Source organism: Chiloscyllium plagiosum, unplaced genomic scaffold, assembly GCF_037043375.1.
Source record: "Chiloscyllium plagiosum isolate Xiang-an unplaced genomic scaffold, Cpla_swu_hap1 HiC_scaffold_24, whole genome shotgun sequence".
In the NCBI taxonomy this organism is placed as follows: Eukaryota; Metazoa; Chordata; class Chondrichthyes; order Orectolobiformes; family Hemiscylliidae; genus Chiloscyllium; species Chiloscyllium plagiosum.
The window spans coordinates 22,774,714-22,802,059 of record NW_028270162.1 but is presented as its reverse complement, the minus strand read 5'-3'; the positions used below and the strand labels follow the sequence as shown (position 1 = coordinate 22,802,059).

Here is a 27,346-nt window from a genome sequence, read left to right as displayed (position 1 = left end):
GGGAAAACAGCCCCAGCCTGTTCAGCCTCTCCCTGTAGCTCAAATCCTCCAACCCAGGCAACATCCTTGTAAATCTTTCCTGAACCCTTTCAAGTATCGCAACATCTTTCCGATAGGAAGGAGACCAGAATTGCACGCAATATTCCAGCAGTGGCCTAACCAATGTTATGTATAGCCCCAACATGACCTCCCAACTCCTGTAGTCAATACTCTGACCAATATAAGAAAGCATACCAAACGCCTTCTTCACTATCCTATCTACCTGTGACTCCATTTTCAAGGAGCTATGAACCTGCACTCCAAGGTCTCTCTGTTCAGCAACACTCCCTAGGACCTGACCATTTAGTGTATAAGTAGTGCTAAGATTTGCTTTCCCAAAATACAGCACCTCATATTTATCTAATTTAAACTTCATCTGCCATTTCTCAGCCCATTGGCCAATCTGATCAAGATCCCAGTGTAATCTGAGGTAACCTTCTTCGCTGTCATAACACATCTGGGCAGAGTTTTATTAAAATGGCTCTTGTGGCACAGTAGTAGTGTCCCTCTCTCTAACCCAGGATGCCTGTGTTCAAATCCTACCTGCTCCACAGGTGTGTCATAACTCAGAACAGGTTGATTAGAAACTTTCTCTCCACCTTGATTCGTTAACCATTAAGAACCTTGTCTGACAAAAATCTATCAATTTCAGTTTTGAAATTTTCAATTTGCCTCTATGTGTTGACCCAGATGACTGCTGATCTGCATTGGAGCAACTCCTATTTTCTTTGTGCACACGGATCCACATACACAATTGCAGCAAAGTTTTTTTGTGGAGGCGAGTAGGTTAGGGGAATAAGTTTTGTCCAACAGTGCAAAGGGACTAGTCTTCTCCATCGGGCAAACAGAAAATCCAGTAATGAGGGTTATTCAGTACTTTGATGATTTGGAATGACAATGATTTTGTGCTGCTATCTCGCAATTTGACAAGCTTGAGATTGATTTCACCATTGCAATGTATTCACAAGAGAAGGGTGCATCAGATTTCCTCACTGCCTCCCAGCCCAAACCTACTAATTTCTGGAGCTGAGTTCATGCCTTTGTTTCAAACAAAACTAAAATGTTTTCTTCAGCTCCCTGTTTCACCCTGGCTGCTGTATAGATTAGAAATTATTAAGAAGAAACAATGTCAAAATCCATTTTTCAAAATCTAAATAAACCACATCACAATAAGTTCCAGTATCTATTTAATCTGCAATGCTCTCCAAAAGGTTGAGAAGATTTATTAGGTACTGTCTTGAAAATGCAGGTAGTACTTTTAAAATAGAAATCATAGGATATTGGTGTCTCTGGCTAGGCCTGGACATAATATCCACCTCTAATTGTTCTTGAGAAAGTGGAAGTGAATTTACTTTAACAATTACAACCTTTTTTTAAAATTTATTCAGAGTATGTGCACATCACTGGCCAGACCAGTACCAGATACTCTCACTGATGATGTTATCTCGTCTTGGTGATGAAACATCTGAAAACAAACCTTGCAGCTCAGCGAGTTAACTTACATACTTATTTACTGCCAATCCCTAATTGCTCAGAGGACAGTAGTGAGTCAACCATATTGCTGTAGGTCTGGAGTCACATCTAGGTCAGACCAGGTAAGGGTAGTAGTTTCCTTCTCTAAAAGGACATTAGTGAACTAGATGGGTTTTTCTTCACAATCAGGCACTGGTGTCACGGTCATCTTTGGATTTTTCCTTCTATATTTTTATTGAATTCAAATTCTACCATCTGCCATGGGGTTCAAACCCAGGTATCCCAAATATTACCGGGTCTCCAGATTACACGTCTAATGACAATACCATGAGACCATCACCTTCCCTCAGTTATCGCACACATTAATTTCCAGGATTTTGGCCCAACAGCAGTGAAGGAACAGTGATGTCATTGTAGGATTTGAAGCTGCACGGTGGCATCACTCTGCATTGCAAACCAGCCAACTGAGCTAACTGACCCCTGAGAAAAGGAACAGGAAGTGACTTCACCACAGGAAATAACATCACCAACCCAAAGAAACCCAAACATATAAATAGAAAGCAGGAATTTTCAGCATTGCTTCACCTGAGGCCCACTGAAAATGTTACCTAGTAGGGTTATGAAATGTCTGGAAATGAACCTTCCAGCTCAGCAAACAAACCTCCATCCAAACCCTCAACCTGAGCTACAAATCTGCTCAAAACTCGCTGAACTAACCGACCCATAAAAGGCACATTACAATACAACTCAAGTGAATTATGAAATAGTCTGGTTAAAGGCAGTGCATGGCACTCTACCATGTCTCACTTCACTCTCATTGTAGATGTACCTACATTTACATTGGGGGTTTTGACCAACTCTAGGTCCTTGATGTGGTACAATGAGAGGACCCTATACTTAAACTTTCTCTATTCAGCCTTTACTGTAAATATTTTGTCCCTTCTGTCTGTTTTCCACACAAACCGGAAGCAAAACGGTCTCTTAATGGATATGCCCATTTCCTGAAACAATATGTATTAACAATGGGAGCATCACTGCTGCCTCAATCAAGACTCTTTGCCAAGGGTCAAAGAGAAAAACATTTGTGAGCCATCTACTATGTCCTCAGATCGTGAAAACAGAGGGAGGTATCAGCACGTAGCAGTGACACTGAGCAAACTGGACATGGTACATGGTATTTATTCCTCCTCAACTTTCCACCTCCCAAACATCAAAGATTTCAAGGCCTTGTGAGATTGACTGGCACGCCCTCAATTAAATTAACAGCATTCAATCAAGTTTGAATTGTTTTGGTTGGCAACGTTGGAAGTAATAAGAAGCCCCTTTCAGAGAGGACTGAGATGGCGCTGACCAGGCAACGTGGTATCAGAATGAGTTACCCTGATGGAAACATTTCGCCTATGCTGACACGAAAATGGGATAACAGTTTTAATGGAAATGAAACAAAGTAAAATGAAAAGAGATTCTAATTTGAGGAAACAGCCATGAGGAAACGAGTCTCGTTTTGATATTTCTGTCTCCAAAATCTGAAAATCACTTTCTGTTTTTGAGAAGGAAAATCCCTGAAATAAGCAAACTTGCATTAAGTGAGGAAGTTATTGTTGGCACTGTTACAACGATCCCCACCAGGTAAGATGGAATTCCAAAATTCTCAAGAAAGCAGCAGAGCTGGGGATCAAGCTTATTCATCATCCAGCGTACTTGCAGTGCTTTAAATCCAGTTTCAGAGTCGGTCACTCTGGCAAGCAAAGGTGAAATGCCATAACTCTGCCCTGTTCAGGTTTCATTGCCAGAAACTGCAGTACCAGCATTGGATTAGCAATCCAGAGATCCAGGCTTATGCTCGAGTCATTGGTTCAAATCCCACCAGGCTGCTGATGAACATAAAAATCAAATTTATTTTATAAAATGGGATTGAAGGCTAATCTTCAAACTGCTGATTATGAAACTACCATCGATTGTGTAAAAACCCATCAGGTTCACTAATGTCCTTTAGGAAAGCAAGTCTACCACCTTAACCTGGTCTGATGATTCCAGATTGCACAATGGGCAGCTTAAAGGCCCTCCTACCTGCCTGACTGGTTTCAGCAACCCTGCAAAGACGATGGCAGCCTGGATGATGAAGGCATTTTCTAAAAGATAATAATTTAGGAAGATATTCCCTCTCTCTTATCTGAAACAGTGGCTTTTTTTGCTGCTGCAGTACCTCCTGCTGTCTTACCAGCCTCAAGAAGACAACCCTCTGGCCATTAATTGGGAAATTCATGAAAAATGACAGCCAGGGAACAATTCCCAACACAGTCTCAGTTTCTGAACCCTGCTTGAATGTGGCATTAGGATCCTGAACCCTGCCAGGAAATCCAGCCCTTACTTCCCTTTGTGAGTTTAATGACCTTATATTCATCAGGGTCAGAAAGAACAGGTTTTTTTTGGGGAGATTGGCAAGGTTAGGACCTCCGTTCTTTCAAAAATAATCACCAACTAGGCTTCTATTTGCTATCACTTAGCACCATCATTACTATCTTGGCAAACTTCAAGCATTTAGGCCAGTTTGTTAAACTCCTAACTTTTCTCATCCCCTGGTTGTAAAGGTGTTGTTCTTTGTCATCATTTCATGCTGGGACTAGTCCTCAGGCTTCAGCTTATTCAGTGAGTGCTGTTCAGCTAATTAGCAGTGAGGAACTTTGGAATCGAGTCCAATAGTGTTCTCTCCCAACACTCATACCGCAAGACACTGCAACTGGAGATCTGGAGCAGCAAATTCTGTCTATCTTCCCCTCCTCAGCTCGGGCAGGGGCTGCTGGAGGACAGAGAAAAAGAGAGAGCGAGCCCCAAGACAGATCTCAAGGTAATTTTGATACTCCCATTGGAATGGCCACTTGGGCTGAGATTTACTGGAGCTGTCTTTTCACTGCTGTTGATGAAAACCATGACTGAGTGCCTGTTGCTTGCAAGCACACATTCTTGTGTGTCTGTGTGGCCTTTGCCTCTCTGAGGCTGAGAGGCACTACAGATCAGATGTTGTTTTGTAAGACATGAGAGAGCCTTCCTTTTACTGTTGGTCTCTGTCCAGGCCAAACTTGAACTAATCTGATTTGGAGCATTTGAGCATCAGGGACAGCGCTGTCCACAGCACACTTGTTGCACTGCAGGAATCAGACAGAGGAAAGCTTTCATACAAACCTTGCTGCCTGCAAGGAATGGCTCAGCTTGCCTAATTAATTAAACATTGATCCAGCATTTTTATTCAATACTGAATGCTTGGCTTCTCACTCTATCCCAGTCGGGACTGAATACGATGACAAAAACATTGTGTGGGCCAACAGAAAAGGGATAAAAGCATACGGCAGTGTTTGAGAAAAGTCAAGAATGGCAGATAGTTAATCCCTGGCAAACTTGTACTCCCAGTTTCCAGTCAAGCTTCAGTGAGTTTTCGATGTTAAATTGAGTCTGAGAAAAGTTGAAGGCTTTCATTTTAAAAAATAATTCTCCTCTTTCTGCTAGTCTCATCGTGCACACGTCAAGCAGAACAACTATGCATTTTTATTAACATCATTTATAGCTCTGCTTGGTAAATGGATTTTCAAGCTGTCTAGCCCCTGTCGATCATAAATGTCAGTCTTAAAATATAAGATTTGTTACCCCAAAGGATCAGTGACATGATCTCGTAGTGTGGGACAATATGAGTCGTGTTGAAAGGTCATTGAACTGAAGTTCACTCTAATTCTGTCTTCACGGATGCTGCCTGACCTACTGATTATTTTTGGCATTTTCTGCTTTTATTGTTGGTAAGATAATGATGTTATCAACTGTACCACTGCAACCCCGTACAAAAAACAAAAGATCTTGTGGAACCATTACGCTTTATAGCTCCTGAGCTCTCCAACGCCTTGCAGTGACACAATCCCTCAAGGAACTCATCAACATGCACACAAATAAAAAATATCCATATGCATTTTAAAGCTAATGCTAACTAATTACAGAATGTGAAATATCTTCTTGATATGAACACAATAGGCTAACCAACTTTCCCAGGTGAAATGATGGCCCAAAATCTGCCAACAGTTTATGCAGTTTGTGGATGTGCAAAATTACATGATGTGGAGGAGCTGGTGTTGGACTGGAGTGGACAAAGTTTAAAATCACACAACACCAGGATATAGTCCAACAGGTTTGTTCGGAGCTCTGAAAGCTAGTGCTTCCAAATATACCTGTTGGACTATAACCTGGTGTTGTATGATTCTAAACAAAATAACATGGAAATTAAGAGGTTGTCAGCAATTCTATACTTCTCCTGAGGGTATACTATTTAGTGACCCTCCCCTTACCACCCCTCAACCACACTCACCACTTCCTCCTCACAAAACTGCAATCCTGAAATGATCAATGCATTAACAAAAACTTCAACTTTTACATGATTATTTTCATTCATTGTAATGCTGCAGCAAGGACACTGTGCACTTAGGGACACTCACCCACTCAGGGACTGAACCAGGCTACCCTTCTGGACTCTTTTCATGCTCACATTGCGCTCGCTCACTCGGAGCCGACCTGGATGATCAAAGCATCCCTGTCTTGTGTTGTTTTGCCTTGCTTATTTATGTTCTGGCTCTGCATTCAAAGATATGAGGCTCATGTCACTTCCACCAAACACAAAAGACAGATACCTTACAGTTGTCAGCAGCCCACAATCAAATCAAGGGCTAGTCTTCGAAGAAGTCATAGTGTCAGAGATGTAAAGCATGGAAATAGCTCCTTTGGTCCAACTTGTCCATGCCGACCAAATATTCTAAATTAATCTAGTCCCATTTGCCTCGGCCCACATCCTTCTAAACCCGTCCTGTTCATAAACTCATCCAGATGCCTTTTAAATGCCGTAATTGTACCAGCCTCCCCTGTCAGCTCATTCCATGCATCACCCTCTGCGTGAAAAAGCCATCCCGACACTCCTTTTAAATTTTTCCTCTCTCACCTTAAACAAGTGCCCTCTGGTTCTGGAATTCCCTACCCTGGGGAAAAGACTTTGGCTATTCACCTTGTCCATGCCCCTCATGCTTTTATAAACCGCCATAAGATCACACTTCAGCCTCTGATGTTCCAGGGAAAACAGCCACAACCTACTCAGCCTGTCCCTATAGCTCAAACCCTGGCAACATCTTGTAATGTTGTCTGATGTTTCAGAACTTCTTTCCTATAGCCGGGAGACCAGAATTGCACGCAGTATTCAATAAGTGGTACCAAACACCTCCTACACTATCCTATCGACCTGTGGCTTTACTTTCAAGGAGCTATGAACCTGCACTCCAAGATGTCTTTGCTCAGCAACACTCCCCAGGACCTTACCATTAAGTGTATAAATCCTGCCCTGATTTGCCTTTTCAAAATGCAGCACCTCACATTTATCTAATTAAACTCCACCTGCCACCCCTCGGCCCATTGGTCCATCTGATCCAGATCCCACTGTGCTCTGAAGTAATCTTCATAATTAGGCATTTGATAAGGTTTCCCATAGTAGGCTCATTCAGAAGGTCAGGAGGAATGGGATTCAGGGGAACATAGCTGTCTGGATACAGAATTGGCTGGCCAACAGAAGACAGCGAGTGGTAGTAGAAGGAGAATATTCTGCCTGGAAGTCTGTGGTGAGTGATGTTCCACAGGGCTCTGTCCTTGGGCCTCTATTGTTTGTAATTTTTATTAATGACTTGGATGAGGGGATTGAAGGATGGGTCAGCAAGTTTGCAGATGACACAAAGGTTGGAGGTGTCGTTGACAGTATAGAGGGCTGTTGTAGGCTGCAGCGGGACATTGACAGGATGCAGAGATGGGCTGAGAGGTGGCAGATAGAGTTCAACCTGGATAAATGCGAGGTGATGCATTTTGGAAGGTCGAATTTGAAAGCTGAGTACAGGATTAAGGATAAGATTCTTGGCAGTGTGGAGGAACAGAGGGATCTTGGGGTGCAGGTACATAGATCCCTTAAAATGGCCACCCAAGTGGACCAGGTTGTTAAGAAAACATATGGTGTTTTGGCTTTCATTAACAGGGGGATTGAGTTTAAGAGTCGTGAGATCTTGTTGCAGCTCTATAAAACTTTGGTTAGACCGCACTTGGAATACTGCGTCCAGTTCTGGTCGCCCTATTATAAGAAAGATGGATGCTTTGGAGACGGTTCAGAGGAGGTTTACCAGGATGCTGCCTGGACTGGAGGGCTTATCTTATGAGGAGAGGTTGACTGAGCTCGGACTTTTTTCATTGGAGAAAAGGAGGAGAAGAGGGGACCTAATTGAGGTATACAAGATAATGAGAGGCATAGATAGAGTCGATAGCCAGAGACTATTTCCCAGGGCAGAAATGACTAACACGAGGGGTCATAGTTTTAAGCTGGTTGGAGGAAATTATAAAGGGGATGTCAGAGGCGGGTTCTTTACACAGGGAGTTGAGAGAGCATGGAATGCGTTGCCAGCAGCAGTTGTGGAGGCAGGGTCATTGGGGACATTTAAGAGACTCCTGGACATGCATATGGTCACAGAAATTTAAGGGTGCATACATGAGGATCAGTGGTCGGCACAACATCGTGAGCTGAAGGGCCTGTTCTATGTTCTATGTTCTATAATCTCAGTGAACTCCATACAGATCACGTCCACCGTTCTGCCATCATCAATCTTCTTTATTGCTTCTTCAATTTCTCATGCACAAAGCCATGATGACTTTCCCTAATTAGTCCTTCCCTTTCCAAATATATGTAAATCCTGTCCCTGAGAATTCCCTCCAACAACCTACCCACCACAGATGTCAGGCTCACCAGTCTACAGTTCCCTGGCTTTTTCTTATCACCTTTCTTAAATAGTGGTATCACGTTAGCCAACCTCCAGTCTTCTGGCACCTCACCTGTGGCTATCAACGATACAAATATCTCAGCCAGGGGGCCAGAAGTTACTTCCTTAGCTTCCCTAGAGTTCTAGGGTACACCTGATCGGGTCCCGGGGATTTATCCAGCTTTAAGACTTTTTAAGACTTCTATATTACCAAAGCAGAGGTGCTGGACATTTTTCAGGATGTTGCTATTTATTTGACATTCTCTATCTTCCATATCATTCTCTTAAGGAAATACTGATGCAAAATACTCGTTCAGTATCTCCCCGATCTCTGTAGTTCCACACATAGGCCTTGCTAATCTTTAAGGAGCCCTATTCTCTCCCTTCTTACATGTGATTAGCAAGCATAGGTCTACACTGCTCACAGTTTAGAAGGATGACAGGAGATCTAACAGTGGTATACAAGACTCAAAAGGGAATTGATAGTGTAGCCATAGTGAGGATGTTTCTCCTCGTGGGGCAATCTGGAATGAGAGGTCGTAGTTTTAGGCTAAAGCGTGGCAGATTTAAAACAGAGGTGAGGGAAAATTATTTCTTGAAGGGTTGTTAATCTGTGGAATTCACTATCCCAGAGTGTGGTGAATGCTGAAACACTTAATAAATTCAAGGTTGAGATCGGCAGATTATTAATTAATCCATTACTAAAGCATTATGGGGAGTGGGCAGAAGAGTGGACTTAAGGCCAAGGTGAGATCAGCCATGATTGTATTAAATAGTGGAGCAGGTTTGAGGGACTGAATCGACTACACCTGCTCCTTGTTATTATGTGCCTATATATGAACTAGTAACTTTCATTTGGTTGAGGGGGTTGCAGGCAGCAAGTTGAGCACAGCTTCCCATATCACTGGCTTGGGAATGGCCAGTCAACCCTCAGGATAATCAGAGTCTGGAATTTCTCCAGTTAAGGATGAATGCCTGTCTGGAGTATTTCACCCAATTAGGAGCTGTTTTCCTCCAGGGGCAGGTAACATGGGAAAAGAAAGTGGGTGTCACAGCTGTTACTGTTAGTACAGATGGGGAGGTGTCCTGAGTGAATGAGTAGGCAGCAGTAAGAACATGTATAGTTAATGGTGTTAGGGCATGGGGTATGTGAGGGTGAATGGAGAAGATGCTGAAGGCAATAGAGAGAGAATGGTGGTGCATGAGCTTTAGTGGGAGGTGGGTACAGTTGCAGAGATAAAGTGTGAAGTGTCAAAGAGATGTTGATGGAACTTACACTGACAGGGTGAGAAGCACCTTGACCTTTCTCCCTACAGAGCTGTGTGGAGGAATGCCCAGCAGAGGACGCTTTAACCCAGGTGACAACCTCAGAGCAGGCTGCCATAGTCTGATTTTGTGGCCTGTTGGCTGTGGGTGTGAAAGCCTGCATCTGCACTACCCCATTCAGCAGGACCCCGAGGATCTCGCCGCATAGTGGGGTATCAATTTGCCCGCCTGCCGTGTTCAGTGCAAACATCAGGAACCATGCAGAGCAGCTCCACATCGACTGTGCTTGCTTGGGTGCAGAAAGCACTTTTAAAAGGTGGCATGATGGGAATTGGTGAATTCTGGATATCTAATGTGTTCAGAGTTACTCTGGGAATAGTGCCTGGTAAAATAGGGTTAGAATAGAACATCAGAAATGCTATAGGGGTGTGGTTTGGTAAACTCTCCAAACTACTTGACTCAACACAAATTTAGCTAATAGCCATAATATTCAGCCCAAGCAGTCTCACAAAATGGCCCCCAGAAATCACATGACTTATCTTGTGGCTTTAACTTCACTAACAACAATCAAAAGGCATTATTTTAATAAATAATTGAAGGATACTAATATTGTCTTTTAAGCACTCAGAGTGCATAGACTCAAAAGGTTCTGCAGCACTGAACAGGAGATAGGAATGATAGCATTGTTGTTGCTGCTGCTTTGTGGAACAATGATTCATTGTGAAAAGGGACCTTGTTGTGAATGAGAACTTTGAGTTGGGATACAGGCTTGAACAGATCAAGATTGATGAAATTGATGTGCTGGAAATATTGCCAAACATTAAGATTGATAAGTCCCCAGGGACAGATCAGATTGTTCTTAGGCTGCTCCGGGAAGCGAGAAAGGAGGTTGCTAAGCTGCTGGCGAAGATCTTTGCTTCCTCACTTTCCATAGGAGTCATACCGGAGGATTGGAAGGAGGCAAATGTTGTTCCTCTTTCCAAGGAGGGAATTCCTGGCAATTACAGACTAGTCAATCTTACGTCTGTGGTTAGCAAGGTTTTGGAAAGAATTCTGGGGGATAGGATTTGTGACTATTTGGAAAAGCATAGCATGATTAAAGGCAGTCAGCATGGCTTTGTGAGGGGTAGGTCATGCCTCACAAATCTTATTGAGTTCTTTGAGGTGATGACAAGAAAGGTCAATGAAGTTCGAACATTGCATGTGGTGTATATGGACTTCAGCAAGGCATTTGATAAGGTTCCCCATGGTAGGCTCATTCATAAAGTCAGGAGGTATGTGATCCAGGGAGATTTGGTTGGCTGACAGAAGGCAGAGAGTGGTTGTAGATGGAAAGTATTCTGCCTGAGGTCAGTGTTGAGCGGTGTTCCACAGGGCTCTGTTCTTGGGCCTCTGCTTTTTGTAGTTTTTATAAGTGATTGGATGAGGAAGTTGAGGGGTGGGTTAATAAATTTGCAGATGACACAAAGGTTGAAGGTGCCATTGATAATATTGAGGGCTATTGCAGGCTGCAGCATGATATAGACACGATGCAGAGCTGGGCTGAGAAATGGCAGGTGGAGTTCAACCTGGATAAATGCAAAGTGACACATTTTGGAAGGTCGAACTCAAATGCTGAATATAGGATTAAAGACAGAATTCTTGGCAGTGTGAAGCAATAGAGGGAATCCTGGTGATCAAGTACATAGATTCCTCAAAGTTGCCACCCAAGCGGATAGCATTGTTAAGAAGTGGGCGGCATGGTAGCACAGTGGTTAGCACTGCTGCTTCACAGCGCCAGAGACCCGGGTTCAATTCCCGCCTCAGGCGACTCTCTGTGTGGAGTTTGCACATTAGATTAGATTAGATTACTTACAGTGTGGAAACAGGCCCTTCGGCCCAACAAGTCCACTCCGCCCCGCCGAAGCGCAACCCACCCATACCCCTACATTTACCCCTTTACCTAACACTACGGGCAATTTAGCATGGCCAATTCACCTGACCTGCACATCTTTGGACTGTGGGAGGAAACCGGAGCACCCGGAGGAAACCCACGCAGACACGGGGAGAATGTGCAAACTCCACACAGTCAGTCGCCTGAGGCGGGAATTGAACCCGGGTCTCTGGCGCTGTGAGGCAGCAGTGCTAACCACTGTGCCACCATGCCGCCCACATGCCGCCCACATTCTCCCCGTGTCTGCGTGGATTTCCTCCGGATGCTCCGGTTTCCTCCCACAATCCAAAAAAAAGGTGCAGGTTAGGTGAATTGGCCACGCTAAATTGCCCGTAGTGTTAGGTGAAGGGGTAAATGTAGGGGAATGGGTCTGGGTGGGTTACGCTTCGGCGGTTCGGTGTGGACTTGTAGGGCCGAAGGGCCTGTTTCCACACTGTGAGTAATCTAATCTAAAAGGCTTATGGTATTTTGGCTTTCATTAACAGGGGGATCATGTTTAAGAGCCACAAGGTTTTGCTACAGCTCGACAAGTCCCTGGTGAGACTACACTTGGAATATTGTGTCCAGTTCTGATTGCCCTACTATAGGAAAGATAGAGGTTTTGGAGTGGGTGCAAAGAAGGTTTACCAGGATGCTGCCTAGTCTGGAGGGCTTGCCTTATGAAGAGAGGTTGACTAAGCCCTGACTTTTCTCCCTGGAGAGGAGGAGGAAGAGAAGTGACCTAATCGAGGTATACAAGGTAACAAGAGGCATGGATAGAGTCAACAGCCAGAGACTTTTCCCCAGGGCAGGATTGACTGGTACGAGAAGTCATAGTTTTAAGATATTAGGAGAATGGTATAGAGGGGACGTCAGAGGTAAGTTCTTTAAGCAGAGAGCTGATAATGCATGGAATGCTTTGCCAGCGGTGGTGGTGGAAGCAGAGTCATTAGGGACATTTAAGAGACTGCTGGATATGCACATGGACAGCAGTGAGTTGAGGAGGGCGTAGGTTAAGTTATTATATTTTACATTAGGATTAATCCTCAGCACGACATCGTGGGCCAAAAGTCCTGTTCTGTGCTGTACTTTTCTATGTTCTAACATTCTTAGCCATTTTGTTTAGTTGTGATTTGATTTGAGTAGAATCATCTGAAAATCATCAGAGAAATATCTTGAAATAAGCAATCACTTCTCAACAGGTAGAGGCACACAGGATCATTACACTGAGCCAGGCTACCAAGAGTCAGTACCATGAAAGCAAAACTGAACAGCCTTCACTCATTCCCAAGGACTGTTATGCTCCGTCCACCTGCGGAAGTAACCTCAAACTATTTGACTATAGAAGCCATCACAGTAGCTGAATATGACATCATCCTTCAAAATCTTCATTTCAGAAAGTGAACTTTAAAGCAAGCCAGTCCTGCAATGATAGTAGATGGATCTCATTTTCTTAAATAACTCTTAACCTTACTTACATTAAACCTTTGTATCCATATTTTAGTTAATAACTGTTTCATTTCTTATGTAATTTTCAGTAGTACTAGTAATAATAAATTGCTGCTTACATACAAACTAGCATTCTTAGTTCAAAGACCACTGAGAACATATCTGGTGTGTAGTCACAAGCAAACTTTGTAGCCACTTCTAAACACCCTCATTGTCCCTAAACAGCTAATTTCATATTTACGGAATTCCAAACTTATCCACAATGAAAAAATTGCATTTAAAATGTGTTTTACATTGATTATTTTAGCTTCTAATTTTAATCATTTATATTTCTATCTGAAAAATGGAATTTAAACTTGTGGATAGAGATTTTCACTTCCTGATTTGTCATCTATGAGAATACTTCAATGTGATTGGTTGCTTACTCACAGCACTGCTGTTGCACAGTATTTAACTTAAACAGTCATTAGAAAAAGAGGAAGTTTGCAGCACAGAGACTGTTCTGTGTGTCGCTTTCTGAGGTGAACAGGTAATGCTACTGTCAGCCAAAACCACAAAACCTAAACCAATGGAATTATTGATCTTACTCATGAAATCTGATTTAAAACAGTTCTACCTTCCGTCCTTCTTCCTCCAAAAATGTTTTGTATTTTACTCTCAACTCCTGTGCTAAAATTGCTGTCAAGAGATTGAGCTTTTCTTTCAAGCGGAGCCCACTGTTGCATCTGAACTCTGTATAAAGCTGACAGTCACACAGATGTGAATATTCCCTGATTTGGGTAATTCATCGATCACTTTTATTGCACTCCCGGTCAGGCAATAGTAAAAATCTCACCAACTGGCAAATAATCCTTTCCACCAAATTACAGAATGTTGCCGCTATCTTTCTCTCTCTCTTATCAATACTACAGTAACACAAATGTACTTAGGGGAACGTATATAATTAACTGAGGGAAAAAGAAATCAAAGAATATGTTTATAGGGTTAGATGAAGAACGATGGCTAAGTCTCGTGTGGAGTATGAATTTGTTGGGCCGAATGGTCTGCTGCTGCACAGTAAATAGTTTGTGATACTTCTTTTATATCTGGCGTGGTTCTGGTGAACAAATGTTTACATTGGGCAAATACAGAATCCCAAACTAAACCCACTGAGTCCAATAGTAATATGTACACACTGAGCATTCATTCCCTTAGAATGTTCCAAATCACTTACTAAACCGAGTTTCAATCAAGAATTAGAAACATAAGGAGGGTAGGTGGACTAGAAATACTGAAAGCATGCTAAAAACAGTTTATTTTTTTAAAAAAAGGTTTCTGAAGTAAAGGTTAGAGTGCAGCAAACAGCAATATTTATAAAAAAGAATGAAGAACAGGATACAGAAAAATCCCCAATATTGATAAAAAGAATGGTGAGAGAAAAGAAAAAATGACAACAAGCAGGAACCACTTACTCCAAATGCTGTGAAGTTGGGGAAGTATTTGAAAATGAACAACGATCCCGACAGAGAGAGAGAGAGAGAGAGAAAGAAAGAACACTAGCTGATGCCTTAATAAGACAATTAGCATTCAGTGCAAGCAACTGACTTGTTCCGAGTTCAAGGATTTACCAGATTTAGATGAGTGAGGGTATTGTATTCATAAATGGAGTGCTTGGCACAACTGGATATCAGCTGTATCTGCACTGAACAAGCTGTGATTTCAGCTGTTTTATCCTGCCAGTCTCGTTTACATTTTTACTAGTAGTATCTTGAAAGGCCTAACTTATCAAATGGATCTGGTAGCAACAACAGATTTTAATTATTTTCCCCATAGCCTCATTTTGCTCATTTTCTGATAGAATATTTCAAGCAATTACTGTACTCCTGGGATAAATCAGGCAGCTGTTTATAATGGATTGAGGTCCATGCACAGGCCAGGGAGCTCGAAGCAACCAACAGCGAACTGTATGGTCACTGGTGCTCTGACCTCTCCCCTTTTGTTCCTTCCATACTTCAATATAGTATGCTACAAGTTCCTGTTTCTCAATGTGTTGAAATCAACACTTAACTCTTAAGTGTTCTGCTTTAAAAAGGCGAGGAGTGAGTAGTTTAGAGGAAACCATTTTCCGTGCAGAGGGTGGTAGATATAGGGAACATGCTGCCTTAAAGGATGGTGGAGGCAAATACTCTCGCAACTTTCGAGAAGCATCACGATGAGCACTTGAAATGCCAGGGCATAGTAGGCTATGGATCAAGTGTGGGTAAATGGAATTAGTAAAATTTGCTGTTTATTGGTTGGCATAGACATGACATTCTGACTCAAGTTCATGGTTTTCCAAGACCATAGCTTTCCTTTGGTTCAATGGAGAATCTATAGATTTTTGAAACCATCACTACTTTGCCTAGTGTTTTTCCCAGCCTTGGTGGTCTTCCAGCTGCACAATGCATCTTGGCTCTTCACCCAAATTAGGATTTCTGACATTTGCCAAACCAAGTAAAAGAGAGCAGTGGCTGAACGTCTGGAATATGGTTTCAAAATCATGAAACACTTTATAATTCTCTTCCGTATGTGAATGTAAGAGAACAATTTAAAACTGGAAAAGTTAAAATGTAACAAAGTTATTTGATTCCACCACTTCATACAATCAACACAAGAGCTGAATTAATTCACTCCATTTAAACTGGATCGAAAAGACCCCACTGCAGCACCTCACTATTTATAATGACTCCAGTCCCTGTTTCAATTTACTCTGTCAAAGATTGAATGGGCTTCTTTATAAAAAAAAGTCCTAAATTTACTGTTAAATAGTATGAACCCATGCCCCCTTATCCATCTATTACAATCCAATTAGAAGCGATTTTCACCTTATATCTTTCATATATCAGTTACTATTTTATGCATCTTGGAAATCTTGAGCTAACTCATTTCAAATCTGAAAAGAACAATTTCCATTCCTCAGACATCCCATTAAATGAATATACAAACCAGGAGCAGAGTAATACATTCAGTCCATCAAGCTTGCTGTGCCATTCAATAAGATTATGGGCTGGTCTATTTGTGTTTCAAATTCCACATTCCCAACTATTACTGAATACTAGGAATCAACTTCTACACTCTTCACTGAACTCACTCTGGTGTCTCAATGACCAGACCTGCAAACAGATTAATGATTTGGTCTGACCATATCTTTTACAGCTCTAACACATACTCTTTGGACATTCCACATTCTATAGCTCTTACTTGCTCAATTGCTGCTCTGTAGAGGTTGGACATGTTAGACATAGAGTCTGCAGTGACCCATTGATCTTTGAATGTTCGCCTAAAACTTTTCCCATGTTAGTTCTCGTGGGCAGACAGGGTTGATTTTTTTTTCCCAACGTGCAACCCTTGTCAACTGTCCATGTTTGATGCAGTCAGCACTCTTGAAACCCAGGAGAAGGTGAGGACTGCAGATGCTGAAGAGTCAGAGTCAAAAAGTGTGGCACTGGAAAAGCACAGCAGGTCAGGCAGCATCTGAGGAGCAGAAGAGTCAACGTTTCTGGTATAAGCCCTTCAACAGGAATGTTGAAACGCACCATGTCTTCATTCTCAGACTAAACTGGCATAAATCAGGTCACCTCTAACTCATCATTAATGTTCAGTTCCCAATTCTGTTTTGTAGTAAGACAAAGTGATTGAATGTGGTCATTTGACACTATTGGGAGTTCTTAGAAAATGAAAAAACTTATTCTGAAGGTATCTTCAAACACTTCATGAAGCAAAACGGCTGAAGTAGAAATCCCAGAGAGGGTTTAAGATGAAAGCCTTGGAGCATCATGGGGATGGCAGGTCAAGAGACGAGAGCCAGTATTAACCAGAGTGGGGTTTAATCAAAGATTGGGTATATGAAGAAAGTAAAAGCAGCAAGAAAGAGTCAAGCATGAATTGAAACAAAGTGTTTGGGTGGAGGTGGTGAAGCAGAAATGTCAGAATTTGCTGAACAATGGGTCAGGGAGAAAAGGGACTTTAGTGACTGAGAAAGAAGAATGCAACATAGATTTAAACAGAATGTGGGTTTAAGTAACTTCAAGTAGGGAAGAGAAAGCAGACAAACAGAGAGGGCTGGAAAAAGACAAAATGCCTCTTCGATTGACAAGCTAACGGGTTAAAGTGTTTCTAAAAATGGAATGTGGTTTCAGGAAAGATTGACTGCTCATTAGTTTAAGAAATAATTGTCAGGCTTTAGCTGGCCAGTAATTCTAAATGGCTCTTGTTAATATATGTTTAAATATTAAAATATCTTCAAATTGAAGAAAAGGTTTGGATTATTTGCAGTAATCTATTACTAATGTAAAAGCAACAATATTTTGCATGCTGTTACAACACAGGAAAAGTTAATGTAGAATATTGAATTCTAGATTATGGTGTTTGTTGACAAGATCTTTCATGGGCAAAAATGCTTTTTCTGAAAAGAAAGAAACATGGATCTATAATTAATGCAACCATCACCTGACCAGAAATAGAGACAAGCTTCATGATATCCATGTTGAATTGACAAAACTGTCTATGAAAACCAGACAATTCAGGGAAGCCTTCAGAAATGAGATAACAAGAATCCAGGGAAAGTATATTCTTGTCAGGGTGAAAGGAAAGGCTGGTAGGTATAGGGAATGCTGGATGACTAAAGAAATTGAGGTGAAAATGTGTTGCTGGAAAAGCGCAGCAGGTCAGGCAGCATCCAAGGAACAGGAGAATCGACGTTTCGGGCATAAGCCCTTCTTCAGGCATAAGCCCTTTCAAGCAACACATTTTCAACTCTGATCTCCAGCATCTGCAGTCCTCACTTTCTCCTTAAAGAAATTGAGGGTTTGGTTAAGAAAAAGGAGGCGGCATATGTCAGGTGTAGACAGGATAGATCGAGTTAATCCTTAGATGAGTATAAAGGAAGTAGGAGTATACATAAGAAGGAAATCAGGAGGGCAAAAAGGGGACATGAGATAGCTTTGGCAAATAAAATTAAGGAGAATCCAAAGGATTTTTACAAATATATTAAGGACAAAAGGGTAACTCGGGAGAGAATAGGGCCCCTCAAAGATCAGCAACGCGGCCTTTGTGTGGAGCCACAGAAAATAGGGGAGACACTAAACAAATATTTTGCATCAGTATCTACTGTGGAAAAGGATATTGAAGATATAGACTGTAGGGAAATAGATGGTGACATCTTGCAAAATGTCCATATTGCAGAGGAGGAAGTGCTGGCGGCTTGAAACAGGTAAAGGTGGATAAATCCCCAGGACCTGATCAGGTGTACCCGAGAACTCTGTGGGAAGCTAGAGAAGTGATTGCTGGGCCTCTTGCTGAGATATTTGTATCATCAATAGTCACAGGTGAGGTGCTGGAAGACTGGAGGTTGGCAAACGTGGTGCCACTGTTTAAGAAGAGTGGTAAAGATAAGCCAGGGAACTATAGACCGGTGAGCCTGACCTCAGTGGGCAAGTTGTTGGAGGGAATCCTGAGGGACAGGATGTGCATGTATTTGGAAAGGCAAGGACTGATTAGGAATAGTCAACATGGCTTTGTGCATGGGAAGTCATGTCTCACAAACTTGATTGAGGTTTTTGAAGAAGTAACAAAGAGGATTGATGAGGGCAGAGCAGTGGATATGATCTATATGGACTTCAGTAAGGCGTTCGACAAGGTTCCCCATGGAAGACTTATTAGCAAGGTTAGACCTCATGGAATACAGGGAGAACTAGCCATTTGGATACAGAACTGGCTCAAAGGTAGAAGTCAGAGGGTGGTGGTGGAGGGTTGTTTTTCAGACTGGAGGCCTGTGACCAGTGGAGTGCCACAAGGATCGGTGCTGGGTCCTCTACTTTTTGTCATTTACATAAATAATTTGGATGTGAGCATAAGAGGTACAGTTAGTAAGTTTGCAGATGACACCAAAATTGGAGGTGTCGTGGACAGCAAAGAGGGTTACCTCAGATTACAACAGAATCTGGAGCATATGGGCCAATGGGCTGAGAAGTGGCAGATGGAGTTTAATTCAGATAAATGCGAGGTGCTGCATTTTGGGAAAGCAAATCTTAGCAGGACTTGTACACTTAATGGTAAGGTCTTAGGAGTGTTGCTGAACAAAGAGACCTTGGAGTGCAGGTTCATAGCTCCTTGAAAGTGGAGTCGCACATAGGTAGGATAGTGAAGAAGGCATTTGGTATGCTTTCCTATATTGGTCAAAGTATTGAGTACAGGAGTTAGAAGATCATGTTGCGGCTGTGCAGGACATTGGTTAGGCCACTGTTGAAATATTGCATGCAATTCTGGTCTCCTTCCTATTGGAAAGATGTTGTGAAACTTGAAAGGGCTCAGAAAAGATTTACAAGGATGTTGCCAGGGTTGGAGGATTTGAGCTACAGGGAGAGGCTGAACAGGCTGGGGCTGTTTTCCCTGGAACATTGGAGGCTGAGGGGTGACCTTATAGAGGTTTATCATCCTTCGTCATTTCCACCACCTCCAAACGGACCCCACCACCAAGGATATAGTTCCCTCCCCACCCCTATCAGCGTTCCGGAAAAGCCACTCCCTCCGTGACTCCCTTGTCAGATCCACACCCCCCCACCAACCCAACCTCCACTCCCGGCACCTTCCCCAGCAACCGCAAAAAATGCAAAACTTGCGCCCACACCTCCCCCCTCACTTCCCTCCAAGGCCCCAAGGGATCCTTCAATATCCATCAGAAATTCACCTGTACCTCCACACACATCATTTACTGCATCCGCTGCACCCGGTGTGGCCTCCTCTACATTTGGGAGACAGGCCGCCTACTTGCGGAACGTTTCAGAGAACACCTCTGGGACACCCGCACCAACCAACCCAACCTCATGGCTGAACACTTTAATTCCCCCTCCCACTCCGCCAAGGACATGCAGGTCCTTGGCCTTCTCCATCGCCAGACCATGGCAACACGACGCCTGGAGGAAGAGCGATTCATCTTCCGCCTAGGAACCCTCCAACCACAAGGGATGAATACAGATTTCTCCAGCTTCCTCATTTCCCCTCCTCCCACCTTTTCTCAGTCCCAACCCTCAGACTCAGCACCGCCTTCTTGACCTGCAATCTTCTTCCCAACCTCTCCGCCCCCACCCCCTCTCCGGCCTATCACCCTCACCGTAACCTCCTTCCACTTATCGCATTCCCAACGCCCCTCCCCCAAGTCCCTCCTCCCTACCTTAGCCTGCTTGGTACACTCTCCTCATTCCTGAAGAAGGGCTGATGCCCGAAGCGTCGATTCTCCTTCTCCTTTGATGCTGCCTGACCTGCTGCACTTTTCCAGCAACACATTTTTAAGCTAATGTTTTACATTTGCCCATGCTAAATTTCTTCTGCTCTTATTCCAGTCAGTTACAATATTTTGGAGTTCCAGAGCTCAAAATCAACTCATCTGCAAAATATAATCAAATTCCACTGCTTCTGATTATTTATATTACAGATTATTGAATTGATTTCTGATAACCCACTGATCCTCAGCCAGACACAGGTCCACTAACAAATACCAGCTGCTTTCTACCCTTCAAGGGACAGACAGCTCGTGGTCATCAAGAGTCTGCAATAAGATCTCAGCAATATTCACATCTAAGATGTTGGCATCTGAAATATCCAGCACAATGAATATCAATGTGTAGTTAGCTCACGAAAGAAGGCATCAATGTTATGTCGTTGACTCATCACTAAGCCTGAACAACAGCAGCATCATGAGCCATAGCAGTGGCCTTTCATGTATTCGTCAAGGTCATTGAGCTCATAAAATCAGAATCAGAGATAGCAGGTGTATCCCTTTAACACAGAACTGCAGTCACATGGAAAACCAAACCTCGGTATAAACATACACTGGAACCTCTTAAATTAAAACTTATCTAGCTGTAGTTAACCATGTCAGACTCAGTGGCATTGCGAGATTACAATGGTTCGAGGCTGCCAGCTACAATTTGTCTCCCAGACATGCAAAGACCTCAAACATGGTAAATATCAGAGAATGCAATTCTCTGCTTTAAAAAGAATGAATCCTGTGACCGAGTTCAAACATGGTTCAAAGAACTTCATCTCAAACTCCACAAGAGATGGACTTTGCCTGAAAGCATTCAAATTTATTAACATTGGGGATAAGCATTTAGAAAACATACATTGTTCGGCCAACACATGCATAAGTGCAACTTTACTCATGAAGAACAAAACTAGAGAACAAAGGGTGTAATCACCAAAGAAATAGAAAAAGAACAGAAATTAAATATCCAGTTTGCATTTAAGGAAGCAAAAAAAAACTTGAGGTCTCTGGAACTTTGTAACCGGGGTTCACTGCCATTTTCCTGTCACATTAAGCATGGAATAAATTCTGGTTAATTAGTCAAAATGACATTAGCAGAACTGAATACTATCCTTTAGCAACCGCAATTCCAGCATTTATTTTCTCAATTAGTTTAATAAAATATATTCGTCAATTAGCACAGCACCACAGGATGTCCTTCCACTTAATTACCATGGAAACACAAACGCTTTCAAGGCTCCAAGAGTCATTTGCTACTTTCTGATAAAATCTGAATTTCTACTTTTGGGAAGGTGGGGTGTTGGGGGGGGGGGGGCATTTCCAGTCTCTACCTGTGTCACCCCTTTTCTCTCTCATTGTCTCTTTCACCTCCCCCAACTCCTGCTCCTCACCTCCCCCCATTCCCGCTCCTCTTGGCTTCTTTCCATATCTTTTTCCCTGTAATAAACCTGTCACATAGGATCACATCACACTCCTTTTCGCTCAAATCTAGATTATTTCAATACTTTCCCACTTGCTCTGATTTGCTGACCATTTGCAAGGTTGTGCTACTTTAATTGCTTGTCGTTTGGGATGTGGTCTGGAAGAAAACTAACATCAACACAATTTAAAACAATCACTCCATCACTGACCCTTGTTAATTTCATTTCTCACAACACAAATGTTTAAAGGTGCAGAGGCAAACAGCACCTTGAGCACTGCAGCAACACTAAAGATGATATGTAATCAGAGTCATTTGCTGAATGAATTGATCTGTCAATTAACCCCACACCAGGTTGTAACATTATAGATCTTCAGAATGAAATGCAAATATTAGCGTCCTAATCATCAAGATGCAGTAGGGAAAAGCAAGTCTTCAAGCAACATATATGGTATCTAAGAAAGTAACTTCACCAATTATTAGTTTAAAAATAACAATGGACTGGAACTACAATGTTCTTATGCATCTATGTCAAATTTCACATCGCAGCTGCAATCACACCTTCAGAACACTCTTGTTCAGATTGCCTGCATTCTAAGTTGAACATAAGGGTACAGCACAGATAATACAGAAATTTAGAAATGGCTCATTGAAAAAGATTCATGACAATGTGACCATAGCTTCTGCATCTGGCTGCAAGGGGGATATTCTGCAGTCAGAGCTCCAAATTTCAGTGGTACTGATATAAAGAAGGTGGTTATAAGGTAGTAGCAAAGAGCAGAGCTTCACTGGTTCATTTGTATAAGCTTTTGGACCTTCTGGCAGCTCACTTTTAAACGTTCATATCCTGGTTTTCAAATCTTTCTAAGCCTCAGTCCCTCATCTCAATAACCTCCTCCAGGTCAACAATCCTCTAAGATATCTGCACTCCTCCAGTTCTAACCTTTTGTACATTCCCAATTGTAATTGTTCTACCATTGGAGGCTGTGTTGCCAGCTAGGCCGAAGTCTCTGTAGCTCCTTCCGTAATGCTCCATGTTTCTCTCCTCAAAGTTGTCCATTAAAACCTATTCTCTTTGAACAAGCTTTAGGTCCCACTTACTATTTCCCATTTCATGGATTTTGTCAACTGTTATTTTATAAGATTTCTGTCAAGTGCATTGGAACATTTTACTAAATGAAAGGCACTAAGACTAGTTGTTGTGACCTGCCCTTGATTTTGAATATAGACAAAGAGCTGGTGAAAGACAAACTGGAAATAGGGTCAAGTCTGGTATGTCATTACACTCTTGTGACAATCCCGGTTAACATTAACAAATTTTCTACAGCTTGGGTGAGTTTTTATGCTGTAGCTGCTTACTAAATACAATGGGTCTGACCCACCAGGGTTGCAGTTCTTTCAGTAAAGTGATTGATGATGGATTGGGGTGCACTCAGAACATCCAAAGAACACTACATATTTCTATACCTCAAAGTACAACGATGGATCTGCTTGGGAATGACACGTGGCTAACTCTTGAATGCAAGGGACCAGTGTTATTGCCAGAGTTTAAAAATCATACAGAAGCCAGATCTGGTTTTCATCTTAATTACAGATCTTCTAGCGTCAAAGATAACAATCACAAACAGCAACAATAACAGGTCCTCGAGGTGGAACAATGTTATAAATTAAGCAATCACCAAGCAAGGGATCAATACAGAGCTGCCCAAGGATACGAAGCAACCCACAGCAATATATTGTCAACAGAACTTCTGTGCCATCAGTGAAAATTAATGAGAAAATTGTTCAGCTCAAGAGAGAGCCTTGAGTTTTAAGATTAGAAATCTGCAATCCCCTTCTTGCTCAATTGTTAATCTTTCACACAAAAGTGCTTAACTTTCAATTTTTTGTTGAATCAGTGTGCATGCAGTGCCTTCCATATAGACAGCAAAGAAAATGGCAGCCTTTAACATATCATTTTCCAAGACAGGATAATGGTGTGTTAAAGGAAATATATACTCGTCTAAATCACATCCATCAATGATTCCTTCCCGGCTTCCCAATTTTGTTCCAAATCAAAACGTGCGAAAGTGCTGCAAAGTGAAAGGCAATCGTAGACCACCCAGAACAGTTAAACTATAGGGCATCTTCACTCAGTTAACTGTGAAATTAACTCCAAACACATGGAATAAATCGAATTCCAGAAAGTATAGACCATCAAAAAAGGCATTAGTGGTAAAGTCTGATTGCACAGTTTTCACATACAGCTCGAGTATTTTCAGTCAAATTTGTGCTGTTCACAGGGTGCAGAATGCCTACACTGGTTACCCACAAAACAAGTCAGTAGGTTTCAAAAAGCATTTCATTATGAAGTACTTTGATGTGATAAGATACTATATAAATCCCAGTAAAAACGTAAAATCAAAAACTCTACCACTGTACTTTTCTTCCTGACTATTTCTCCTTCACCACTGTTAAAAAGACAGAAAGAATTTACAAAGGTGTTGCCAGGGTTGGAGGATTTGACCTATAGGGAGAGGCTGAACAGGCTGGGGCTGTTTTCCCTGGAGCGTCGGAGGCTGAGGGGTGACCTTATAAAGGTTTATAAAATCATGAGGGGCATGAATAAGGTAAATAGGCAAAGTCTTTTCCCTGGTGTGGGTGAGTCCAGAACTAGAGGGCATAGGTTTAGGGTGAGAGGAGAAAGATATAAAAGAAACCTAAGGAGCAACCTTTTCACGCAGAGGGTGGTACGTGTATGGAATGAGCTGCCAGAGGATGTGGTGGAGGCTAGTACAATTGCAACATTTAAGAGGCATTTGGATGGATATATGAATAGGAAGGGTTTGGAGGGATGTGGGACTAGATTGGGTTGGGATATCTGGTTGACATGGACGGGTTGGACCGAAGGGTTTGTTTCCATTCTGTACATGTCTATGACTATGTTTTGTGAAAACTTTATCAGTGCCCAAACACAAAATAATTTTTTCCAAAAAGCAATGTCAAACAAATTCTGAAGTGGGTTTAAAAGAAATTCTGTCCACAATGAAACTACATCCATCAGTGTAGTCAAATAATTTGGCTGACCTCTGAGCAGTCAGAAACACAACTTTGAAATTCAACCACAGCAAATGGCAGCAGAGCCCATTGAATCCCTACGAAGTGAAAACAGGCCATTGGGCCCTTATGCATGCAGAAATCAAACTATATTGTTTCTGATGGAAGGTCATCAATCTGAAACATTTACTTTGTTTCTCTCCACAGATGCTGTCTGACCAGTTGAACATTTGCAGTTATTTTTGTTTCTTATTTCAGATTTCCAGCACCAACAGTAGTTTGCTTTTATACTATGAAAGAGGTGAGGGGAATTTGAGAATCAAAGTTGTAACCCAATACTTGTCTTAAAACATGCAATATATAAATCCAGCCTTTAAATAGATTACATGCCTCATCTGCTTAGACACTAATTCCAACTGATGCAAAGATTTGTTTTATTTTTCCAAGATTCTCAACATCTGGGCAGGAGGAGGATTTTATGTAAAACACATGATAGTTGAGTTATTTCCTGTAATCGTGGTGATTGCGTCATTTTTTTTATTGGTAATTTATCCCCTTCAAGTTTAACAATCCTTCTTTTTCTGCCTATCCAGTCTCAATGTAAAGGACCATAGAGAGCCACTAACCTATTCCCAGCATTGAACCAATGATGGAGATCTTAAGGATGGACACCCTGGGCTGTATAATAGTCCAATCTCGCTCACAATTGCATGGCCTACAGTCAAATTTACATTACTCAGAATAGTCCAGGTCATGAACTGAGCATTGTGAAGGTTTCATCCTGCATTCTATCACTCGGGGCTCATACTAGTCACACGAACATAGCAACGGTAAATGGTTCAGCCCCTCGATCCTGCTCTCTGATTCAATTAGACTGTGGCTGATCATCCATCATTACACCACTTTCTCACACTATCCTCTGATATCAACAGTATCCAGAAATCTATCAATCTCTATTATAAATCTGTTCAATAGTTGAGCTTCCACGATCCTCTGTGGTAGAGTGTTCCAAAGATTGTCCACCCTGTGAGTGAGGTAATTCCTCCTTATCTCAGTCCTAATCAGGTTTAGTCCTTATTCTGAGACTGTCCTGTACTTAGTTGATAGAGATATTATCCTATGTACATCCACCTTGTAAGAATTTCTAGGTTTCAATGAGTTGCACCTCCACACAAACAAAGCAATTTACAACATCTTCATCCTTAAAATAAAAATCTCATCAGTTGTTACCTACATAGATGAACACCCTCACCACTGCCACCATCACAAGTAAATAAACATGAACTAACATCCTTTTATTTCCAAAGATGGACTTTAAGAGGTACGATTTCCTCTCGGGGATCAGATGATGGTTTCAATGAACCTCAATTCTTAAGCACAACAAGCAGACACTAGTACAAGTAAGGCCTCTGCATTGGTTAATTACCCACCCTTGTTTTTCATGTTTCTTCGGTCACCGGTTTGTAAAAAAGAAGCCAGTTCTGAGGCAGGGAGAATTTACGTGTGGAAAGTGTAAGGGTGGTGAGCCAGTTATTGGCAGTGAAGGTGAATTCGAAATGCGAGGTTTTGATTTGTTTTATTTGTTCTCTTTCTCTATCCCCTCTTGAAAGCGAACAACATTCCTTACTTCAAAAGTAAGGAACCGTTAGAATGTTACCCGAGCTCCCAAAAAGTTTGTTCACTGGAACACAGGACGGGGTACGGAGACCATGGACAGAACGCGCGGACAGGGCTCCCCAGTTTCAGGCTGGGGGTTACAAAACTCATCCCTTTAGGAGCTGAATTAGTTGGGGGATCGTTCGATGGCGATGGCAGGAACGCTGTGTTTCCACTATTCACAGGCCCAATGCTCTCAGCTCTGGTGCAGCAAGACAGAGAGGGGGGGGGGGGAAGAGAGAGAAACACTTCTGTAACAACACTCTCTCTGTGGTTTAGAGATTAACCGGAGATTAAATGCGCCCTTAGATGCGGTTTATTGAACTTAAATCTCATGGGGAAAAAAAACTGATGCAGAATCGAACTGTTTTTCCCCCCATTGTGTGGGAAAAGCAAGCACACGAGTGACTTTGAAAAGTTAAACAAAAGTTTCATTGCCCCACCCCTCTTGTCAGCTTTTTCTTGCGATTCAAAAGGACGGAGAGTTCGCAGGAAAAACGGGGAAAGCGAACTGAAACAATAATTAGTGAAGGGGGAAGGGTTGCTGTTACTCACCTTCTCTCTCTTGCTGTCTGCTTCCATGGTACTGCTGCTGGGGACTCACTGGCTGGTCCCAACACCGGCAAATATCCCCATCCACCCGGACAAAAGCTTCTCCAATGTAGTCCGCCTCCCCCACTCCCGGATTCTAGCTCCGTTTATTAAAACTTCGCCATGTTGTTCCACATACTTTCCCCCCCCTCCCTCCTTTGGCACTCGGATCCTTCCTCTCTTCTGGAGTTCTGCGATATAACGGATATGGCTGCGGGATCCCGAGTTACAGGCGCTCAGCACCGCCAGACTGGAACCCCCCCCCCCCCACACCCCACCTCCTCAGCTACCACATCCCAATTCAATCAGCCCCGCGTTCACCCAGTGCCCAGAACTACCATCACTGTCCCACTAATCTTCACCCACCCCAACCCGCAGACAGCTACAGTCTCAAACACCCAAATTCA

At 42.4% G+C, this 27,346-nt stretch overlaps 1 protein-coding gene across 4 annotated transcripts in view; it reads right to left on the bottom strand.

The window, feature by feature from the left end:
• The window catches only part of ttc28 (tetratricopeptide repeat domain 28), a 774,630-nt gene extending 747,567 nt beyond the window's left edge, over positions 1-27,063 (bottom strand). For 3 of the 4 annotated variants that reach the window (XM_043715612.2, XM_043715613.2, XM_043715615.2), the window contains exon 1: positions 26,904-27,063. In XM_043715612.2, the coding sequence (XP_043571547.2) occupies positions 26,904-26,930 (27 nt within the window). In that variant the 5' untranslated portion in view covers positions 26,931-27,063. The remainder of the gene's footprint in view (positions 1-26,903) is intronic. The other variant, XM_043715614.2, reaches the window with a different exon arrangement.
• Positions 27,064-27,346: the final 283 nt, after the last annotated feature.